The 22,980-nt window shown below is 36.4% G+C and overlaps 2 protein-coding genes across 4 annotated transcripts; both read right to left on the bottom strand.

Annotated features, from left to right (window-relative positions):
• Positions 1-782: 782 nt before the first annotated feature.
• LOC117625032 (uncharacterized protein At4g26485-like) lies at positions 783-3,392 on the bottom strand. The gene is made up of 4 exons (XM_034356594.1): positions 2,794-3,392; positions 2,131-2,341; positions 1,578-1,940; positions 783-1,034 (listed from the first exon to the last, which is right to left on the bottom strand). Exons 1-4 carry the CDS (start codon positions 2,945-2,947, stop codon positions 1,031-1,033), a joined length of 732 nt encoding a protein of 243 aa, XP_034212485.1. The 5' UTR covers positions 2,948-3,392; the 3' UTR covers positions 783-1,030.
• Positions 3,393-5,645: 2,253 nt separating this feature from the next.
• LOC117624356 (guanine nucleotide exchange factor SPIKE 1) lies at positions 5,646-22,862 on the bottom strand. Of its 3 annotated transcripts, XM_034355552.1 has the most exons (30): positions 22,508-22,862; positions 22,089-22,251; positions 21,314-21,441; positions 21,054-21,157; positions 20,888-20,943; positions 20,655-20,752; positions 20,406-20,537; positions 19,154-19,465; positions 18,631-18,912; positions 17,911-18,078; positions 17,630-17,821; positions 17,417-17,460; positions 16,949-17,018; positions 16,398-16,559; positions 15,913-16,020; positions 15,689-15,726; positions 15,039-15,183; positions 14,030-14,156; positions 12,844-13,037; positions 12,110-12,240; positions 11,518-11,593; positions 11,095-11,205; positions 10,425-10,607; positions 9,734-9,877; positions 9,332-9,505; positions 8,905-9,252; positions 8,491-8,823; positions 8,162-8,347; positions 6,219-7,193; positions 5,646-6,101 (listed from the first exon to the last, which is right to left on the bottom strand). In XM_034355552.1, the coding sequence occupies exons 1-30, from the start codon at positions 22,565-22,567 to the stop codon at positions 5,847-5,849; spliced, it is 5,499 nt and encodes a 1,832-aa protein (XP_034211443.1). In that variant the 5' UTR covers positions 22,568-22,862; the 3' UTR covers positions 5,646-5,846. The 3 variants fall into 3 exon arrangements, with proteins under 3 accessions (XP_034211443.1, XP_034211444.1, XP_034211445.1); XM_034355553.1 differs by lacking the exons at positions 21,054-21,157; positions 21,314-21,441; positions 22,508-22,862 and having other exon boundaries at positions 22,089-22,166; XM_034355554.1 differs by lacking the exons at positions 21,054-21,157; positions 22,089-22,251; positions 22,508-22,862 and having other exon boundaries at positions 21,314-21,436.
• Between the last annotated feature and the right edge of the window lie 118 nt (positions 22,863-22,980).

Below are 22,980 nucleotides of genomic sequence, written 5' to 3'. Positions count from 1 at the left end.
TTGGGTAGAGAGTTCCTTATAAGTCTGGGAAAATCTGTACCAATCCGAGTGCACCAGGTTGACTCCCTGGTCACAATGCTTCGGCAGAAGCTTCAGATTCAGAGGCGCTATGAACATAATTCTCTTGCGTGCATGATTTTTACTTCTTTTATTGAACATAATGCTGATTTGCGGTAAACCATTTCCCATTTTTTGGTTTCTAACACATTTTGTTATTGTAAAACAGGTATTGGTATTGGAAGCAAGTGGGAGGTTTTTGTTAACAATGATCACACCCGGACCTTTATGTCGATAGAAGTTATTGCTGCCGGGTTAGCTGAGGTATGATTACAAGCTTTCTCTTTATACAACTTCCAAGTCATGTTGTTTTGAGTTTTTTATTTATATGTAAAATTTTGTAGGTAGTTGGCCAAAAACATGGGATTCTGAAACATTATATCTTGCTTACTTGTTTTTTTAGCTATATATGTGAGATTTTTCAACTCCAATCATTTTAGATAACAAAGCAGATTCAAGCTGTCAATGAGGTGTATAAGCTTCACAATCTTCCTGAATTTTACAAGGTTGGCATTGATTAATTGGAGCAAGTGATTTTGCATCAATTTTACTCATAACTCGGAAAAAAAGAATTCACAATATTGGATGTTGTTCATGGCAGGATCCAGGCCCTCATAACTCGGAAAAACAAAGGCCTAAAGTCCATCATTATCAGGGAACCAATTGATTCAGTACGCACGCCTCGCCTAACCTCATCACTATTGAATTTTATTTAAATGGCAAAGTTGCACAAGTGAAGAAAACCTTTCAATTGCGTTCAGATGTCTAATCATATTCTTGAACAGTCAGTATATATACAGAAGTCCCTTCCCTTGGTTATGTCACAATTCAGGGAGGATATGTATAGCAAAGAGGTTCAAAGTGGTAAAGGGGGGAACTATTGATGGCAATGCACTTCTTCTAATCAAGGGATCGATCCGAGGGTCATGCTCGCTTGCCATCGCCATTCCAGTGCAAAGGCATGTAGGGCACATTACCTGCCAAAGCACACACACTGTGTATAATATAGTATATATCAGTCCTCAAACACCTGAAGCAGCTAGTCCTCAATATGTATGTATGATGAGCCAAATACACTTATGTGGCGACAGGAAAAGGATTTTAAGTGGGCAAAACACGACATTTTAAATCTCTATTACTCAATTGAATACTGCTTTGCACATTACATGGAATGGTTTAAAAGTTAAAACCAAAGATATGAAACTGAAAGTGTGTATAATTCATTCCAGAACTTTCACGAACGTTGGCACATTTCATAGCGAATATAAAACTTGATAGGCCTACTTTCTAGCTGAAGATGCACCCTAGATTTAGCTATATTCAGATAGTCCAAACAAAGTAGTTGCCTTGCAAACAATGGTAATGAATGTCACTTGCTTAACAGAAACATAAGCTCATTCTCATTCGGCGTATTGGCCCTGAAAAAGATTTAGGCTCATGCAAGTTGCTTGCTCATTGTAGTATTAAAAATCACAAAAAATTTAAATCAAAGAAAACAAAGTTCATATGCAGGACCTTACCATTGCATGCGAGGACCATTAATTCCAGAATATCCAGACCATGGACCTGAAGTAGTAATGCCAAGGTGGAAACCAGAAGTGGTAGAATGGCACAACAGCTTGCCAAATTTGAAGGTGCTACACATTCCAACAGGAAACGTTTGATCACACATCCCAGCTCCTCTCTTATTTTCATAACCTGGATAATCCCATGGTGAGAACTGTTCTTCGTGAACCAGATATAACCCAACCTTTTGTGCTAACTCCACTATTTTCCATTCACTGAAAGGAAATTTTGTCTTGTGTGTCACATGAATTTCTCCTATTGCGGTCAGCATTTCGCGTGCATTCTGGAGGAATCCCCTGATCAAATCCTGATGAAACCTGAAAATGCATGAATTTAGTTTAGAATTCAAAATCCTCTGTTTACATTTTTTTTTGGTAGTGTTCTGGTTAAGCTCAAAACTACATTGTTTCAGTTCTTCAATAAGGAACACATTATGAACGCAAAATACCATAGAGCATATACCATGATCTTTAAAGGGGATGCATATATGGATTTGTTTTAACTTACCAAATTTGGAACCTGTTGTGTTCAGAAGAAAAGGGACCATGCAAGTAACCGGCATGAGGAAAATTATAGATTATGCGATCAAAGCGTATGCTAATCAACAAAGGGTGTCGGCTCATGCTGTGGACATCCACCTCATGCAATATTATGCATCCCTTGGCCTCTAATTCCTTCACATTGCTCATAGCTTCTGAATACTTCAGCATCAAAGACTCTACAATTAGCATGCAAAGGATTCAATAAGGAACCCTCTAATTTTTTATTTTTTATTTAATAAAATAAAAGATTGCATCTTTGGGCCCCTTTATCTATTACTTAACCATTAATGACCCTACAATTAGGATGCAAAGGATTTCAATCAGAATTCAGAAACCCTCTGTCTATCTTTTCACCATCAAAGACTCTACAATCAGCATGCAAACTATTTCAATCAGGAACTTTCTAGGCTTTTCTATTTGAAAGACAACATCTTCGGTTCCCTCTATCTATTATTTCCTTTGGGTCATTACCAAAATGTAAGCTTTAGGACCAAATACAAAACCAGTTGGTCGTTTTTATTAAAATTTCAAACGGGGTTGCTTGAAAACCAAGGAATTGGGCATAAATAATGAGTAAAAGTGGACGTAATTGGACATTGACACAAGTCAATGGTGATTCAAAAGTTACCTCTGGAGTCGAGAGAAGTCGCAACCATGTTGACAGCCAATCCAAAAGCTCTGGCTAAGCAAACAGCAAAAGAGAAGTCTCCTTCTCCCACTAAGAGTATCTTCTGATAGCTGCTGTAATGCTTAATCTTTCTCTCAAAGCTAAACACTTCCATTGTGATTTGGTTCTCTCTTTTTCTTCAACTTTCTCAGAATTCCTTGACTTGCTATTATTTTTCTCTTTTGGGACTTCAAACAGTATGAACTTCAAGGAAATTCTTAATTGCAACTCCTAAAGTAAGATTGTAGTTCTTAAATGTTTTTCTTTCCCACTGCAACTGAGTGGGGATGTCAAAAAGATTCAACTTGAGGTAAACCCACCCTAAATTTATAAAAATAAAAACTCGATCGGAACATGAGGTCAAGGCCCGAAAATAAATAAAAGAATAAAAGGCAAAAGGCAAAAGAACTTGAAACAACATTCATTAAAACTGTTAGATGACCTGCCTGTATACCTGTAGCTGTAGTATAAAATACAAAGTAAAATGTGTCAAAGATGTATATATGATTTACTTCATTCACATTCACACTAGATCCTCTCTCTCTCTCTCTCTGCAAATTCAAAATTGGAGCAGGAGGAGGAGGTCTTTTGGGTGGTCATGGGGAAAGATAAGTTTTTGGGTGTCTTGAGAAGGGTTGACTGGGGTTCTGGGTTCGATAGAGAGAGAGAGAGAGAGAGAGAGAGAGAGAGAGAGAGAGAGAGTGGGCTGGGGTTCTGGGTTCGATAGGAGAGAGAGAAATATATATATATATATATATATATATATTTAAAGTGTACAGCCGAACGGCTATACTCTTTAAAATACAAATACATATTTAAAGATTATAGCCGGGCAGCTATACTCTTTAAATAAAATATATTTAATGAGTTAAAATATTTAAAGAGTATAGCCGTATACCCTTTAAATAAAAAATATATATTTTTCATACGTCCACTCGGCTATACTCTTTAAATAATAAAAATATAGTTAAATAGTATAGCCGTCCGGCTATACTATTTAAATATTTGAATATATCCGGCTATACTATTTAAATATTCGAATATATTAAAACAGTATAGCCGCCCTGCTATACCCTTGCAATAAGAAAATATATTTAATCCGTACAGCCACTCGGCTAGACTCCTGCAATAAAAAATATATATTTAACAAGTACCGCCGCGCTGATATACTCTTTAAATAAAATTATATATTTAAAGAGTATAGCCGTCCGGCTATACCCTTTTAATAAAAATATATATTTAAAAAATTATAGCCGCGCGGCTATACTATTTTTAATATATATATATATATATATATATATATATATATATATATCGACCGCCACATGCAGAGCTCAAAAGCTCCGAAGAATCGAGCTCTCCTCTGCCCCCACTTCCTCTGTCACTGCTCAACAGCCCCAATTCCGTTGGTAACTACTAATTGCAATCAATTTTCTATATTTTTGCCTTGTTTTGGTATGGTTTTGATAAGAGGAAACTGGAAGCAGTAGAAGGGTACAACTGCTTGGAAAATTTGAAGGTGCTGCACTTTCCAACAGGAAAAGTTTGGTCACATATCCCAGCGCCTCTCTTTATTGACTAGCCCAACCTCTTGTTCCAACTTCACTATGTTCCATTCACTGAAAGGAAAAGCTGTCTTGTGTGTCACATGAACTTCTCCTGTTCAGGTCAGCACTTCTCGAGCACTCTTGAAGTATGCCTTTACCAAATTTTGATGTGACCTGAAAATACATGGTTTTGTTTCAATCCAATTCATCATTGTACTTCTTTATTTTATTTTATTTTTATGTTGCAAACGTGGTTTAGTTTGAACCTACAAAATTTGCGAAACGCTGCTTTCAGAAGAAGAGGAACCATTCAAGTATCCGGAGTGAGGAAAATTATAGATTATACGATCAAAACGAGAGGGTGAAGGTTCATGGTGTTCACATCCACCCCATACAATATTGTGCATCCTCTGTCCTCTAATTCCTTCAAGTTGCTCATAGCTTTTGAATAGTTCACCATTAAAAACTCTGCAAATATAATACACAGACATATTAAACTTTCCATGCATGAGCATCATTTCCTTGTTTTCTTTCCCAGTCACTGCCATTCATGAGCACTAAAGTTCACTTTAATTTGGCCCTTGGTTGCTCGAAAATTAGTCGTGCTCAGTTATTGTGACTTCATCCCCTTGTTTAAGACATCAATCTGTGCAAAGAAATGTTTTTAAAAAAATACACAAAGCAAAGTAACATATTAAAAATCATAATCTTTAATTCTGTGGTAAAAGATGGTTAAAAGGTGGAGAAGTTAGCCTGAATTTGCTCTTATCTAATCCCACATCGACAAGCTGACACTTTATATCTCTGTGTTCAACATAATGATTCGGCCAAGTTCACTAGAATCTGAAACACAAAAACTCCCAAACTCTCCTGGGCCCGGCCATTTTTGTTTGCTGTACATTGGGATGTTTTTAAATAATACGACTTTTACTCTTTGTAAAATAAATAAACATTAAAACAATAGACATTTTAGTGCTATCTGGAATTGTCGATTGATTTGCTTTTTTTTTTTCTTTTTTTTTTTGGTCAGAGAAGAACATTTGCACTAGTATTTATGAAGGAACCCTTTAGTTGAAACCCTTCAAAACTTCAAGAGGACATTTTTAATTGGAACTCCTAAAGTAAGATTGTAGTTCTTAAATGTTTTTCTTTCCAAATGTAATTGAGTGGGGATGTCAACTTGATGTAAACCGGAGCTAAATTTATAAATAAATAAATAAAAGCTACATGACCTTAAAAATAAATAAAAGGCAAAAGAACTTTGAAAAAAAAAACATTCATTAAAACTGTTCTGATGAAACAATGTTGAGATTCATGCTTTGCTGCTGAGGCATAGGCCAGATACATGAACAACCATGAGCGTGAAAGATATTGACACATTGCAGCAACAGCACAAGGAGAAAAACCTAAAAAAGTAAAAACGAAAAGACGAAACAAAACAATAACATGAGTAATTCTACAACAATGTCACAGCTCTGACAGAATGGCAGGGATGTAATGAGACAACTCAGCAGTTAGAGATTGAAATCCATTCACAAGCTGTGTGTGGAACTCCTGATCTTCCTCACCAATCAATCTGAAGTGTACACGGATGGCACGCTTGCATACCGCCATAAATTCAAGGAGCGCAGCAATGAGTTGCTGCAGTTCCTGTGACCGCAACCTTGTTGCAGGCTCACCAGACAGGAATGCAGTGCACACACTCAGTACCCCACTGTTAACCTGCAAATAGAAAGTAGAGAAATCTGATCAGTTATATATAGAGATATAATTTGAATGATGAAGTAAGCAACTGATACACTTGCTTCAGAAAAACGGAGTTTGAGAGCAAACTTCAACCTGAACTGCAACACTGCCTTGAAGAATTCTCTGTAGGCTCTGGAGACGTGGGAGTTGATCCCCTTCGGAACTGCGAGGCTCTTCAAGTTCATTTCGTAAGGCAGCTGTTCGAGTTTCAATCATCCCAATGGCATTTTCTACTGGGGAAAACTCAAGTGATTCCGATTTGGTAACTAAAAGCCTATTCACAAGAGCTGGGAATGAACCTTCAGTCTGAAGAACAGTTCGCCTCTTCCACTGGTCTTCCAATCCACCTTGAGTCTTTCCATTTTTCGTAAATGGGGTATCAAACAAGAAACGATCAAAGACTCGTGCACGAACACTACCAGTGGAAAGCGAAAAGATTCTCTCCCTTCTGCTTCCCAAATCTTCATCTTCCATGACTGGATCAACAGCAGTTATCTGCAGGTAGCAGACACCAGGCTGCAATTCATCTGCCTTTACCTGCCTGGAATCCGGAATAATGTGTAACGTGTGATTGCCATCCATCCTAGACTCGTATATATGACTAAGTTTCTCCATTATGTCACCTAGCCTTACATCACGGGCCTCCCTGTATACATATTCCTTTCTATCTAACTTTCCAAATCGGTCACTGTAAAACCCAACCCTGTAGTATGTTGCATCAGTGAACGGAATTGGACTTGATTCCTGCTCAAGTATTGATTCATAGATATTAGTAAGCATCGTGTGACATTTACTCAGCTGTCCATATGCCCTCCTGCTTTTGTAAACTGGGATAACAAGTTCCAGAATGCTTGCACAGAAATGAAAGAGTTCAGCTTGAGAAAATAGCTTATTTGCGAGTTGTAGGTACTTCACTGCAGAGTCAACAGTAAGTTTTGATGCACCATATCCTTCTACCTCAGCTGCAGAAGTCTCAGAGCTGATCTCATTGCTGACCATTGGACAAATTTTACGTAGAGCAGTTATGTGATCTTTGCTCCAGACACCATCATTTCTCGCCACAAGGGCCTATAAAGAATAAAAATAGACTATTAGCTGAAAGTAAACCAGTGAGCAACTGTTTTAAAGTTATGGAGCCATCTTTTTAATCCTCTACTATACAGAGTAATCCACAAAAATCTTACAAAACTAATAGGAAACCAGATACTGAACAGAGAGAATACTGGTATAATTCTGCATCAAGCTATACACAGAAAGTAATTTCAATTTTACATCAGCTCCTCATAACTCAGAATAGCCAATATCTAGCAATTACTTTCAAGTTTTCACCATAACTGCTGCCACATTAGCCGGTGCGGGGTTTTTGGCTACAATTTTTTTTTTGAATAGAAACATTGTATTGATAATCAAGAGGAAAAATCCTCGATCAAACAAGAAGACCTAAAAAAGAGTCTGACCTACTAAGATTGAAAAACAAACTGTATAAAAAACAGAAAAACACAAAGCTTTAGTAAAATCATCTTAAGACTGCCATCATGTCTCTCATGATGGTAGAGTAGTGATAGTCCTTGAACTGCCCCGAATTAAGCAGGTCTAAGCCTCATTTTGATAAATTATTGACTTGTTCAACTTTCACATTCCAACCAACTAAAATATCTCAAATCTCAAATTAAAATTACCCAATAAAAATGAATTTAAAAAGTCAAAGAATTTGTCCAAATTGCACTAGTGTCAGAGCCTAAACACATTTAGTCCTTGACAATCTTTTGAACTACAACTTGAGAACAAAGTAGGTACAAGAAGGTAATAGATACCAAGAAAATATGTCAAAATGGAGAGGGAAGAGAAAGAAAATTAGGTTGGTTAGTCACAACTCACAACCAACAAAGATAAATGTAGAGTTTGGAAGTTTGCAAGGTCAGTCACAACACAAATAGGACTGTGCTAACATTTGAGACACTTCAAAGGTCATGAATTTTGAGAACAGACAAATGTTTCATGCAAGATGGCATTGTGAAAAACCATAACACTGTTACCTGCATTACAATACCAGCCACAGCAACAGCACACTGAGCAGCTTCTGCCCAAGACTGCATTTCTTGGTGTGCATCACATAAATGCAGTAACCACATTATGTGAAGATCTGGGACAGGGGCAAATGCCATAGCCAGTCTATAGAAGCTTTCTGCAGCTGCATATCTGTCCATAGTCATCAAAGAGCCCTGCAAACCAAATTGCAGCCAGTATTAAAATCTAACATCGAACTTCCAAATCAACAGCTACAAAGGATAAAGGGTCAAGATCATTTAATGTTACACAAAATATCCTATAACAAATAAAGTTATGCAGGCATTGTCAAACTTACCAGGAGTGCGTGTTCCAAGCTGGCATCAAGAGCAAGAAGAAGGCTTTCAGAGAGATACTTCACTTCTGACCAGGACCATCTATTTTCTGTCATTCTTTCTGGAATGTCTAACAGAGCACTCTCAGGAAGTCCACACTCTCTCAAAAGACTGGGGCTCTTAGAGGCATCTGCCACTTCCTCCAGTGATTGCCGAAGACGCCTTGCTTCACCACTCTCTTCTAGTGTTCCATCAGACTTCATCTGAGTCACTTGTACATCAGACATCAACTCTGACAATGTGATGATCAGCATGACCCTCAACCTTGCTGTCTGCATAAAGTAGTAGAAAGAACTCTGCCAAAAAGAGAAGGGGAATTATTTTTTAGTTGAAAATGAACTGGAGCACATAATGTCAATGTGTCAGAAGGAGCCTACCCTTATAAGCATCTGGAGCCCCATAACAGCCCTTTTTCTGATATTATCATTTCGAAACACAGCAAGTCGAAGAAGATGGAAAGTGACTTGCTTTAAAAAACGGTCATTTTCCCTTGCCATCAAATTTGCACCATGAAGATTGAAGACACTGTTGAAGACAGGAAGCAGTGATCTCCAGAAAGACAATGGTTGATTTCGAGAGAAGAAGCTCATGAATATAGCTGTGACGCAATCAAATTTTCCATAGTCAGTGGCGATGCTATGGGATGCTGCCATTGTGGAAAACTTCTCGGTTATTTCCAAAACCTGAAGACTGACAGAAGCACTCAAGTTTTCTTCCCAGAGCTCCTGAAAGGTGAAAGCTATTAACCACCTAATGGGGATCATGCTGCAATCAACAAACATAGAATATTTATAGAAGCATTACCAATTTTTGTCTCAATATTGGATGCAAAGATTCTCTTAGTGCTTGAGCAGAAGCTCCAATTCTAGAGGATTGTGCCTGAGCCAGAGCTTCTCTTAAGGAATACGGCTGGCTAGGGGAGCTTAACTGAGAATTTACTCTCTGCCACGAATACCCATTTTCAGGTGTACCCTGAGGCTGCATTAAAGAGATTCAAGATTCTTGAGGACACGTTTGAAGATATTGATTTCTATGTAACAAAACTGAATGATTTACCCCAAGATGAGACATGAAACTACTAATGGAAGCAACATTATATCCACTGTGCACAAGATTAAACTCCTTATAAGCAGTGAAAAAAAAAAAAAAAAAAAAACTTGCGCCTCGTTGGTTTCTTAAGGAACTGAGATCAGAAAATTAACTCACTCTGACTTCTTGTCTAGATGCCTCAGACAGATAGTTGTTGATCGCTGGAGAGAGTCTGTCAGAATACTTGGGGGAAGCAGGGCCATCACCAACAGGACTGCGAGAACTAGATCCCATAAGCATGCCATCAGCAGGTTTTCTGTGCTGTAAAACACATTAAATACAACTAGTGTTATGGGAAACATTTGAAGTTGGAGTATGTTGGGTTCAATTAAGCAACTTGTACATTTCATAATCTCATAAATATATCTTGACTATGAAAAGACCTAAAAGAGTTTAACTCCTTCACTGAGGAAGAAACACGAAAAAGTGAATGATTTCAAGAATGAGTCACAGAATGAAAAATAATATGAGCTAAATCCTCAAAGAACTAAACAACTACAACAATTAATATGCACCATTCGCTTGAAAGTCCATTTACATCCAAAGCGGTCTTGAAACTTGATGGTCGAAATTATATGGTTAAACATAGCTCAGTGAGTTTTCTCACGTTGACTTAGATTTTTACCAACTAAACAAGAACTAAAATGTAAGTGCCACATGAGACCACATTATCACTTTCAAAAAGAATGAGCACATGAACATCCTCAAAATGAGAACAAAAGCATAGTATGTTAACAATATGAATAAAAGGTCATAGATAATCGCCAAGGTAACAAATAACCAAGAGGAGTAATTAATAAAAGGCAACCTCAAATAGAACAAGGCATTCCTCCATGAGTTTGAAAAATAATCTAGTTCTAGCAATGCTTTGCTGCCACGCCTTGACAAGTGATGCATCATCAAGGTTCCGGACAATTTGCAAAATAGCGACTAAAACTTCACGCTTTTCAACAGCATTGAGGTTGTAAAACACGGGCATTTCATCTAGAATCTGCATAGACCACAACACCACTAGTTAGGATTTCTTAGTTTATGACATTGACCATGAACTGATACGTGCATCATTCTATATTTTGGAGGACCACAAACTTTCATAATATTATAGATATAGCTAAGAACTGTCCTTATTTCAATACATGGGAATATGTTATTAGTTTGAAGCTTATGCAGGTATGGGGAGTGAGAGAACCTGGAAATTTCTGGATCTACGAGAATACTAATGGATATTTTGACATCAATATTAGTAAAACATTAATTAAAAAAATGGTTGTAAAATGGTAAACTTCAAAAGATGGTATAGCTATATTGAGTATATGATAAACTTGTACTATAATGTAGAAAAGCATCTTTACTTCATGGTATTTTAAGTGGTTAATGCAAAACTGAGATTCCCACTAGTGGGGTTAAACAATGAAAAGGAGGAGCAAATTGAAAAGAAAACCTTTTATACAGTGCATTATGAAAATAACACTATGCACCTGTCCGATAAGTGGGAAATATAGCTGCGCAATATAAAGTTTATCTTCGGGCTTTTGGTATCGAGCATCAAACTCATGCTTGCACAAAAGGACTACTAAAATTCTAGCCGCCTACATGCAGAGACATGAAAGAGTTAGAACAGAAGCATAACATATAGTGCACATCTAATCAACAATAAATTTTCAAGACTTAGCAAATTTATCAAAATCCTGTATATGTTTTCATGCCTCCTGCTAAAGGAAGGTGCAAATTAAGGATGGATGAGTATAAAAATGTATCCACCAACATAAGTAGAACAAAATAAAAAATGTCAGGGCAGATTATGAACTCCAAGCTTTTTGTTTCTTGTAAAAAAAACACTAAATAAATAAATAAATTCACTAAATAAATAAATAAATGCACAATTATCACTATAAACTCACCTTTGACCGCAGAGATAAATCATCATGATCCCAAGTAAGAAATAGCTCTTGTATTAGAACAGACGAAAGGTAGTTCCTATGACATGAGCATTCACTTCATCAAGACATGCTAACACTCAAAAGCTTCTTATACAGATGAGGTCTATGCAATAAAAGTAAACAAAATCTTGAAAGAGAAAAAAAAAAAAAAAGATAAAATCCATCTTACTCACAACTATTAGCATACAAATAAATAATCATGGAGATCAAATGAATCTTTCTTTTCTTATTAGAAATAAACCTCCAAAAGAGAGGGTTCATTTTATTGAAGGCAACAATCCTACCCATGTGTGATGAGCTCAGTGTAATGTGCATAGCTTGCAAAGATTGCATTTAATATAAATTGTGAGGATGACAAAAAGTCATGAATTTGGTAAATGAGAGAGAGAGAGAGAGAGAGAGAGAGAGAGAGGGTGTAGAGAGGAGGAGGAGGAAGGGGAAGGTAAAATACCATAGAAGACATACTTTTCTTTTTCAAAAGTTCATCCGTAGTGCCATGGTAAAAGTAAGAAGGTGAGGTAACCAAAAGTGAGACAGTTAATTGGTAAGTTACCTATCAGAAGGGTCTCTCCCAGGCATTTCCACAAAAAGGTCGTGATCACATATAATTTGCAAAAATGTGAGCTTGCAATCATGCAGAACCAATTGACATACCCCAGAAAACTTGTCCAAGTACAAGGACACCTACAGCAGATGGAAGACACCATAAAGTGAATGGAAACTACAAAATGGCAACCAGAAAGCTGAAATAAATGGATAAACCTAACGCTTACATTGGCCCTTTCAATCTCATTTTTATCATTAATATCATGCATGCAGCTAGAGTAGTACTTTCTTGTTCAATCAAAATTTCATGATGTTGTTCTTTCACTGTACATATATTCTTTCTGGACCCCCTTTGCTCTAGTAGCACTAATGCAACCCGCAAAAGAAATATATAAACATACACCCACACACACACACACAAAGAAAGGAATAGAAAGATTTGATTCAAAATTTGAATAAAACATTAAAAGTACCAAGGCTCCTGCAACATGTGCACCTCTAGGACGGAAGTGTAGCTCAGCTCCACAAACTGAATAACGGAAGTTGAGCAGAAGGCTTAAGAATTCATAGGGTTGTCTTTTTCTATAATTGTTGGCTACTCCATGGTTTTTTTTGTATCTTTTTTAGGTTCAAGCTAGTGGTTGCAGTTTTCTGTGCTTTTATGTTTTCTTTTTTTAATTAATAGCTCTTGTTTCATAAATATATATATATATAAACAAGACAGATAAGCAGACAGCATACCAATTCAAAAACTTGCCGAGGTTCGATGATGGACAAGAGATCATAACAAAAGAAAGCCAAACTGCTGTTTAAACGCTTTGCCAAGCTTAATCCTTTCTTACAACGTTCATGCACTTCTGTTAGTAGGCAATCATACAACTGCATTATACATCTGAATACACCTTCTTTCAATTGCATAGGCGGAATCTCTTCACCTGCAATACAAAAAGAAAAATAAATAATAAGAACCTGAAGAAAATTGTCTGCAAATACTTATCATAATAACAGGTGAATTGGAAACCTAGGCACAAATAGAAATCCAAATTTAAGAGATGCAAGAATATTCCATAGAAATGTAGACACCATATATTACCAGAACAGTATGGAACAGGTATGAAGTTGAAACTGTACAAAGTCCAATAAAGTAGGGTAGGAAAACAATCTTTTCTGGGCAATTGTTGAAAAAATGAAAAAACAAAACAAAAAACAAAAACAAAAACAAAAAAAACAAAAACAAAAACAAAAACAAAAAACAAAAACTATATTATAGCTGTTGGAATGATCACTGAACCATTTAACTTATGTATGGCTATTTGAGATTCTTTTTTTTTCTTTTTTCTTTTTTTGGAGAAGAAATGAAAGTTATTACCAAAGATAATAGAGAACAAGAAAGGAAAGTGGCTAAGAAAGCCACAGGCTATTAGATATTTTAATAAATTGAAGTTCTAAGAACATAGAAACAATGTTTGTGAACACTTGTGAGAGACAGAAGCTTGTAGGCTGAAGAGATATTTTCACCATGGTTCAACTTTATACATGATTACTATGTTCACATTCTATGCATTCTCACTGAAATTTACTAGCTAATAGATTCTGAGTCCACCAAACACACCACTTGCCTGCCTGAGTATTTTCTCTTCATTGGTTTATCTGCCATCTATTTTCGATGACATTGCTAATGTGTATACAACTTGCTAGACAGAAGTATAACTTTCAAAAATTTGATTTCTACAACATGTTACTACTGTTATTTCTTTGTTTCATTACTCGAAAGCTATTGTTTGCAGCTTCTTTTTCGTGTTTGTGTGCAGAAGGGTCGTCGGTGTATGAGAGCAAGAAAAGACGCTGTTTAACAATCAAAAAAGATAAAAGTTAAAATAGCAATCAGATGATTTGTTACGAATAATTTTCTTGCATTGAAATCTACCTAATGGAAGATTATGATAGAAAAGACGCATCTTCTCCAATGCCATTGACTTGACAATTAGCTCAAGGAAAAACCAAGCCATTGCCAAAACGTCATCATACACAGGTCCAACACGGTATCCTTTTGCCTGCACAATGAAATAATAAAGTTTAAAACAGTTGGACTGTTGGAACAAAATAATGATGATAAGAATCATGAACCACATCTTGCAGCCACCATACAGAATCAAAGGATGCAAACATTACAAATCGACACAAGCATAATTCATGAAAATCAGGATTCTCAACTAGATGGGTATGAAGTCTTCAAACTACAATGGAAAGATGAGGGAGGGAGTTGATATGTAAGAGATGCGATGAAGGAGTGGGAGAGATGAGGGAGAAGCACAAAATTAAAATGAAAGAAAAAAACTTTAAAACTGTTAGTTTTTAGTTTTTGTTTTAACAATCATTTGACATGCATATTTTCCTCCTTTCCTCACATCTATCATCTCTCTTCTCAACATCCTCTCATTTTCCTTCATCTTTAATTAAAAATGAAAACCAAAACTTAAAAAACCAAACGTAACATAACTTACAGGAGAAAAACTTAATTTTGCTAAGTAGATTAGACATCAAGTGATCTCGGATGACCCTGGGCTATGCATATAAAAGTTAAGCAATTATCTCCCCATTCTTTTATAATAGTAATAGAAAAATGAGCCATGGAAACCCATTAGATTAAAGATGATGCTATAAGAGAAATATAGCCTCACAAACAAACTAGAAAGAGTAGCTTAGGACTCTGGCATGACAGAAACCAATCCAATTGGGTAACACAACAACATGGAGAAGTTATCAAACCCCAATTGGCAGGGAACAAGTCTTCTTTCAGTTGAGTATACTGTATGAGAGAAGGAAACAGCATATCTCATTTTGTCAGGAGGAAGGAGAAAACTAATAGTGATGATCAAGAAAGCACATGATAGTAGCAATTGGCATATGAAAATCTCCATTCCCAACAAGCTTACCTTACTACGAGCCAAGCTTCCCCAAACAGTTGACAGGCCAGGATAAACTGGTGGTTGACGACCTCCAAAGTCATCAAACGCATAATCAACATAGTTAACTAGGAAGTGATTTCTTTCAGCATCATCAACCGACTCCTGCTGTACCCTACAGAAGACGTTCCATACATGTCAAACCAGAAGCGTTTTAAACAAATGCAAGAAGAGCAAAGGCTGGTGCAGAGTACAACTTTACAGCAAACGGCCAGTGATTACGAATAGAGCAGAGGACCAATGCATGTCATATTTAAGCATTTTGTATCGTGTTGTATGATATTACCCTAAACCCAAACCCATTCTCTAATTTAATGTATTTTGTCTTGTTTTATGCATAAAGAAAAACCGTAAACCCACATCCACACTAAATAAACCATAGCCTAAAGGAATTTTCCAGAAGCAAAAACGTAAATAAATAAATCACCTTCCATAAAAGTTTAGCTTTCACCACCGTATTGCAAACTACAAGCATGCCTAAAAAGTACAATTGTGTACTACTAAATTAGTTATGGAAGAAACACAAACTATAAGTTTTTTCTTTAAAAAACACTTCTGAAGCCATGATAAATTGCAATTCTGAAGAATGTAAAATCATTAATCAAAACTAAACCACACACCGGGTCACGATATTAACCATGGCTCTGAATGCTGCAACCTGAAAAGCAGCAGTAAAATCAGAAACTAAGATGGCATTACACAACCCAGAACCCAGTCAGTAGAAGGATGAATCTATATTGTTAAAAAAGGGGTTATTGAATTACCAATTTAGGAAATAAAGACAACGAATGGAGCAAGAACATCAATTAACATTAAAAATCAGTACTAGAAATTTGAAAAGAACCTGGAGGGTTTCTCCGCCATTGCCTATTAGATGGAGAAGCATATTCAAAATTGGATGAAGAAACTGAAGCAAAGCAATGGAATCAACATTCTTCAAACTGTTAATAGCCTGCATGCAAAATTTTCAGACACTCGAATCACTTATTGCTCAGCATACATTAAACACTACAATATCAATATGTAAGGAAAAGACAGAAAACAAAAACCCTCTATATTAATTACACTGCTTACAAGGTATTGCACGATCAACATCCCAGACACATATTAACCAATAATCCAATTACCAACGTTATGTGAATATTGAGATTTAAAGTGAAAGATATGTATCCTAATATCACCTTATTCAAGAAAAAATAATTCTAATAGCATATACATACATGTATTTCACAACTTTTGTTATAAATGAGATAATGGAATTTTGTCCCACAATAATACAAGAAAACAGGACAAGTGGATGTAAAATAAAAAAAATAAAAGGAAGAATACCTCCAGAAGTTCAGAACCCCAAGGTGCGCTTGTTCGAAGAGTGTGCCTATCGTATTCAAGGAAAAAATCTCTTATGCGCTCATTGATAGGATATAACGACGAACAAAGCCTTAAGCGCAATCGAAATATATTCTTTCCATCTTCCAAATAATCCAACCTCTCCTGGATGGGGGAAAGGGGTGGAGATAAACAGGCAATGGAATCATCAGTTTAAGAAAACAAAAGCTTCTTACCAACTACAAGACTAGAATGCTGCTCGTGTATATGAGACTGGCAAAATGGCTTATCAAAACAAAAGATGTAGTTTAACATGCACGACGATGGCATTCATAAAATTAATGGAATGAGCACTCAAAATTAATGAAATCAATATGTACTTGTTGAGGAAAAACTGAGATTCAATTGTTTTGTACAATATATCCCTGGTAACCATTAAAGTGAGGTTCAAACTAAAAAATGATATAAAGAGAATCAATTCAAACAAAAATGAAAAAGGAATGAAACCACAAAACACAAACAAGTTATAAACTCAGAAAGCAGCCCAAACATACTCGGCCCATATCTTGGAGATAATGTGGAACCAGCTCCCTCATAATTGGCAAAGAAATTTCTGAGCGCAACCTGAGAAGGAAAACAACCATTATTGCTTTGGGATACCACTGATAACATTAAAAGTCTAGAAGCCATGGGAAGATCAAACAAGTAGCAAGCAATAAACTAAAGCACAATGTTTGAAGACCTTTGCAAAATTTGTTTAATTCGCATAATCGAGCCCAACAGAGTTAATCACGATATTGTATAGAAAACAGTAACCAAACTGAGGCATGCATTAGATACAAGTTGTATTAACTCTCGAGCTATTTTAGCAATTTCATTGGATGAAGAAAGATTGGTTTCAAATGAATAACAGACATTCATACATGATCAATATATTAAACAAGCAACCCAAAGCTTTTGAGTTTCATTATGTTTTAAGATCAAAAGAGGAAGAAAGATCAGACTTGAAGGCATATACATACTGAGCATGTGTGGATAATGGAAGTGCCGCATATCCAATTACTATCTGCAAAGTCAACGGATGTAATAGTCATTTTAAGGGAGTAGATATGATCAAAATGAAGCAGCAGGGTAAAACCAGCCAGAAAGAAAATAAACTATTGTTGGGGGTGGGGGGAGTGAAAATTCTTGGGAAAAATTAGCAAGTCCATCAGAGAAACAAAAACTGAACTTACCGGCTTTGGAGCTTCTAATTTTGTTTGAAGATCAACATGAAAAAAAGTAAATAAAAGATGATGTGTTGGTGTCCAGGTGGCAGGGAGAGAGAGTTTTATTTCATCATGGTAAAAGGCCACCCTTGCCCCAACAGTCAATTGTGTGTGAGCCCACTTCTGAAGTGATGCACTTGGCTCCCGTGGATACATTGCCTAGTCAAATCAATTGCACCACAAACCAAACAAGTAAGGAATGAATTCAGAAAAGTGAAATTCTTACATAATATAATAGGCATATTTACCTCTAAAGGCTGCCTACGAATGTCATTATCATCCTCCCGAAGTTCAACTCTTATGAACAAATTCCTCTTCCGACTTAAACTAACAGTCGTAGGATACACATACAGACAATGAAAAAGCTGCAAGAAAGGCTCATTTCTTGTTGTAGTACGGAAGTCGAAAGCTTGAAACTGGAAGTTAAACAAAACAGTCACTTTAGTATATATTATGCATGAATACAAAACATTTAAAACATAATTAAAATTGGAATTACTATTTATTGCAATAGACGTTCCTGATATGTTGCATGCATATCAGAAGGATAGAAATGAATGACAGATAGAAACAGCAATCCATTTCGTGGTGCCATATACAATATTATACATTACATACATAATTAAGATGTATGATAGTGAACAAACAGTTTTTACAAATGAAATGGAACAATACAAATCAAGTGAACCAGAGGTCACTGAGGGTTCGCTTAAATATTATAGCTGCCGTTAATCAGAAACAGCCATAGAATGAAACTATCAAACACAACTAAACAACCCAGACCCTAACAAATTACACACACAAACAGAAACCTAAAGAAAAACCTGAGAAACAGTTGCCTCTTAGCAGACATTCAGAAAGGACCCACTGCAGGGATATCATTTTCTCAAAGCATATACACAGAAACAATGACCCACAATAACACTTGAATTTGAAGACAAAAAGCAGTACGATGCTATGATACTTACATCATCAGAACTGGGAACTGAATTTCCATGAGCATTTGATCCATTTCCAGACATTTCTTTGGCATCGAAAGAATTCCACTTAGAGCTGCTACCCTGAGGACCATCCAAACCATTACTTGGGAGCTTCCCAAATGTGGAATCAGTAATGCGATCATCAATAGAATCATTGGTCACACTACCACTTTCTGATATATTTTCCATGTCAACATGGTCATTCTGGTGCTTCTCGATTTCAAGTCTCAAAACACCTTTCACAGGTTTGTGGATCTTGCGTTTGGGATCCTAAAATTTTCAGGTCAACCACCCAAAAGAAAACACACTGTCATAATATGAAAATCTATAGCACTCTTAAGTTTAGACATACTAAGCAAGTATTCAGAAAACAATCTGTATCTCCTACATAATTTTTGGGGAAAACAAAATACAGACAAAAAAATTCAAGCCAACAAAGTGAACACGCACAAGCACCATGAATAAAGATTATGGAGGTGTTAAATATTCATTCAAGACAATTTGTGCATACCTGAAGTGAGTCCTCAGTATAGCATTCTTTGACTTTATTTAAATTTGATATTTCGACAACAACAGAGCTTCGACTTGAATAACCTAGCTTCCCATCTAATGTAACCTTTGCACTAGGCTCAAACACACCCTCATGAGAACTTGAACCAGATATACTAGGAGCAAGAGGACTGCTTGGTGAAGCAGACCCACCAGAAGCTGCACCAATGCTGTTATCAAATAATGAAACAATAGCCCAGGCGAAGGACTCTCTGTAAGGCATTATTTGAGACCACACCTGCAGTTTTTGCTTTTCTTTCTCGGTCAAGTGTACCTGTTCAGGTAGAGTGAACCCAAACTTCTTAAAAAGCAGATAAAAATTAACAGAAAGTTGCATAATCTTACTATGTAATCATGTGCACAAACAAAGACACAAATGCTATCCTAGCCTACCCAAAAAGAACAAATTGTGAGCAAACCTCTATTTCTCAAGAACAAGGGAGTAGTGTAGAATGTCATTTCTTTCACCACACAATGCAAGTCGAGGTTGAAACAAACTTCTTAAAAAACTCTTTTACCATTTTTTATTTATTTAAAGAAAGCTCTTTTACCATTTAAGAGAGCATGCCCTCCAGTACATTGTTTGCAATCATGTATCCTATCTATTCCAAGATATCTATTCTCCCTTCCTCTTCCCTTCACAATGACGTCAAGATAATTCAAATTACTCCTCAGGCATGTATTAATTTCATGTCATTCCAACAGTAAAACAATAAAAAACAATAAAAAACAATCTTCCTTTATCTTGTCATCAAATTCTTCTAACTTTATAGAACAATTACAATCTATATCTCATTCCATAAATTACTGTTTTGTCATTTTGAAAGTCCATATGTGCAAAGCACAAATTAAAGGATACATCTTAGCAAGTCAAATGGATATAGGTGAAAATATTAGAAATACACTAGGAAAGGTGAAAATTGACAGTTATGCAATTTTATGTATTTTTTTCTTATGTTTATTAACTTAATATATATAGTGTAAAAACTGACAAAGGAGCATTGAGTAGAGGAGGTTGTATCAGGAAAAACTAAGGATGCTTTATCTGGTTGTTCTATTTGGAAAAGAAATCAACATTTTAAAGCAACCTAGGATTTCATATGATCTTCCGTTGAAAGGCAACTCCAATTTCGGCAAAACAAATTTCAAATCATAATCACAAGTTGAAAGCAATGAATAAATAATAAAAAAGTAACATATAAACGTGGACATACTGGTTCTTTACGAGAATAAACTGAAGGTGTAACCCCGCCTTCTTCTGTGGCATGCTTCTCTAACTGGATTAGGAGACAAACAGATGATGATGGAGCATCCAAATAGAAGATTCCACGAGGTTCAAAAGAAATCTTCAACAAAAATGATGACAGGGGCAACAAAAAAAATTTTAGTCATAACATATGCCGAAGTAAAGGACACCCATTAAAATTGGAGGGGGAAAAAGTTATATTGATCTTATAGCTTACATCCTTCTTTTCAGTTGGTGCATGACGAAAATAGAAGTCCTCTGACAGTTTTTCTCTTCTCTCCCTATTGTATAAGCAAATTGTTCCGTAAAATGGTTCTACATGAGAGGGAGGAGAGGACATGGAGAGAGCACAAAGTCAGAAGTCTTGAAACAGCTCCAAGTTACAAAAGCAGTAGTACAAAGATGTGAGCACCAATGATATAGCACCCGTACAAAGAGCATAACACTCACCAGCTAATCCCGCTTGAAAAGATAGGGACATAACTTTCACTGAGATCTTCAATCCACTGAGACAGTCCAAATGAATAGAGAAAAAGACAATTAATAAACACCTGGAACAGCCCAAAGAGGCAAAGATGAAATTCTACTCAACAACAAGATTTTAGAACTGCCATACTGAGATATTGGTGTTTCGGGAACCCTTTGGCCAAATATCATTGACCTTTCATTTTCCCAATCAAAAGCTGGTTCATAGGCAGGGAGGGGAGATTGACCAAAATGCTGCATATATAGTATCAACTTTAAAGAATGAGCACTAAACAAGAGCAGATGGGTCATTTGAACTACTGTAGTATGTTTTAGAGATTAAAAAAGACAGGTACTGAATAAAAGTAACTTATGCTGCATGTATAAAAACTATCATCAAGCCAATAAAACCTTTGGATCGTTGGAGTGTACTGAATCGGATACAGTAGCGTCCATAAATTGTCGTCCCGAGGTACTTGGGACATCATCATCAGTAGTATCTTCCACCTTGGTTCGCCTTGCACTTGAAAGGTGCATTTCTGCAAATAGGATCAAGATATTTCAAGAACTCTACAAAGAAGTCAATGGCAAAACCCAGTCCTGCAGTGTCACTCAATCTTACTGCAATCTGACTCGCTATCACAAAAACTTAGCATCTAACAGGTGCCTATTGAAATAAACAATTTTAGTACTTGGACTACACCAGTCTTCCACTTTAACCAGCACTAGACTGACACCTACTAGAGGCGGGCCAAATTCACAACAGCATGTATTCCCCATATCTATAACTACCTTTAAACTTTTCACAAACTATATATGTTATGCCAAAAAACCAAGTTACAAGCATTCCATTGTTTTCTCTTTATATTGTCTTTAGAAACCAGGTGCAGAAAATAACAAATACAGAACAAAAAATCAAATATTTATCATTAATTAAAAACTCTAGGAAAATAGGTATCGACCAGATACTGGTAATGGACACGTTTACACCAATTGTGTACTTTTATGAGAAGGGTTTCATACGTGTAACAGAAAAGGGTCTGTGGTGTCCAATAATGAATGTTTCCATTCCAGAGATTAATCTAAAAACTTAAACACCCTTCTGATGTAAAGACCCAAATGCACCCCCATTTGTGCATGCTCGTGAAAGCAAAAGGCTCCAAGAATGAAAGAAGGGGTTACATACCAGTCTCAATATCAGTGTCAGGACCCTCATAAATCTGGTTCTGAAATGACGGCGGTCCAACATTCTCGTAGTGACCATACTTGTTCTCATCCTTCACCCAGTCTGTTGTGTAGCACTGTACCAGCTCCTTCAGATGTGGCCATTGCTCCAAATTCTCCTCAAACTACAAAAACCCAATTGACCAAATAATCAAATAAGTACCCACTTTTAATTATTAAGCTCAATCCCTTTAAAAGCTTGAAACCAACCCAAAAAATTCAAAGACAGAGAAATGTACACGCACATTACCTTGCTCTGCTAGTTAAGTGAATACTCAAAATTATATACAATTTATTGCATTTCTAAAGTAGAATTCTTGGACCCTTTCAGCCCAAAAAGAAAGGGAAGAAAAAACAAAGCCAGAGAGTAAGACATATTACCTTGTTTTGCCATTTGGTCGTGTACGGAGTGGAATCGCGGCGAGGCCGCAGGTTGAGCATGGCGGATCTATGGGTCAAAAGTTTTGGACTACAAGAAGAAGAGGATGAAGAAGGACAGGAAACAGAGGTAACAAAACTGGGTTTCTTTCAAATTTGTGATTTTCTCTTTGGTTTTTAAATGGCAGACACAGACAGCAGTAGTGGGAAAAGATGAAATGTAGTGCTGTATTTGGTAGATCTTAACTGCAACCAAAAGCTAAAGCAAAGAAACTTAAAGAAATGCCTGAAATGAGTAAAATTTGAAAGAAAGAAAGAAAGACTGAGAGAGAGAGAGAGAGAGAGAGAGAGAGAGAGAGAGAGAGAGCAAAGGCCAGAGCTTGAACACTGTACGCTCGCACTCAAGTCAAGAACAGTCCACCAGAGAAAAATGCCAAGCGGGTCTTGGCTGTTTTATCGCACCCCAATGCTTCGGG

Source organism: Prunus dulcis, chromosome 4, assembly GCF_902201215.1.
Source record: "Prunus dulcis chromosome 4, ALMONDv2, whole genome shotgun sequence".
NCBI classification, from domain to species: domain Eukaryota; kingdom Viridiplantae; phylum Streptophyta; class Magnoliopsida; order Rosales; family Rosaceae; genus Prunus; species Prunus dulcis.
Note: the sequence above shows the minus strand (reverse complement) of the source record. Positions and strands in the feature narration are given on the sequence as shown.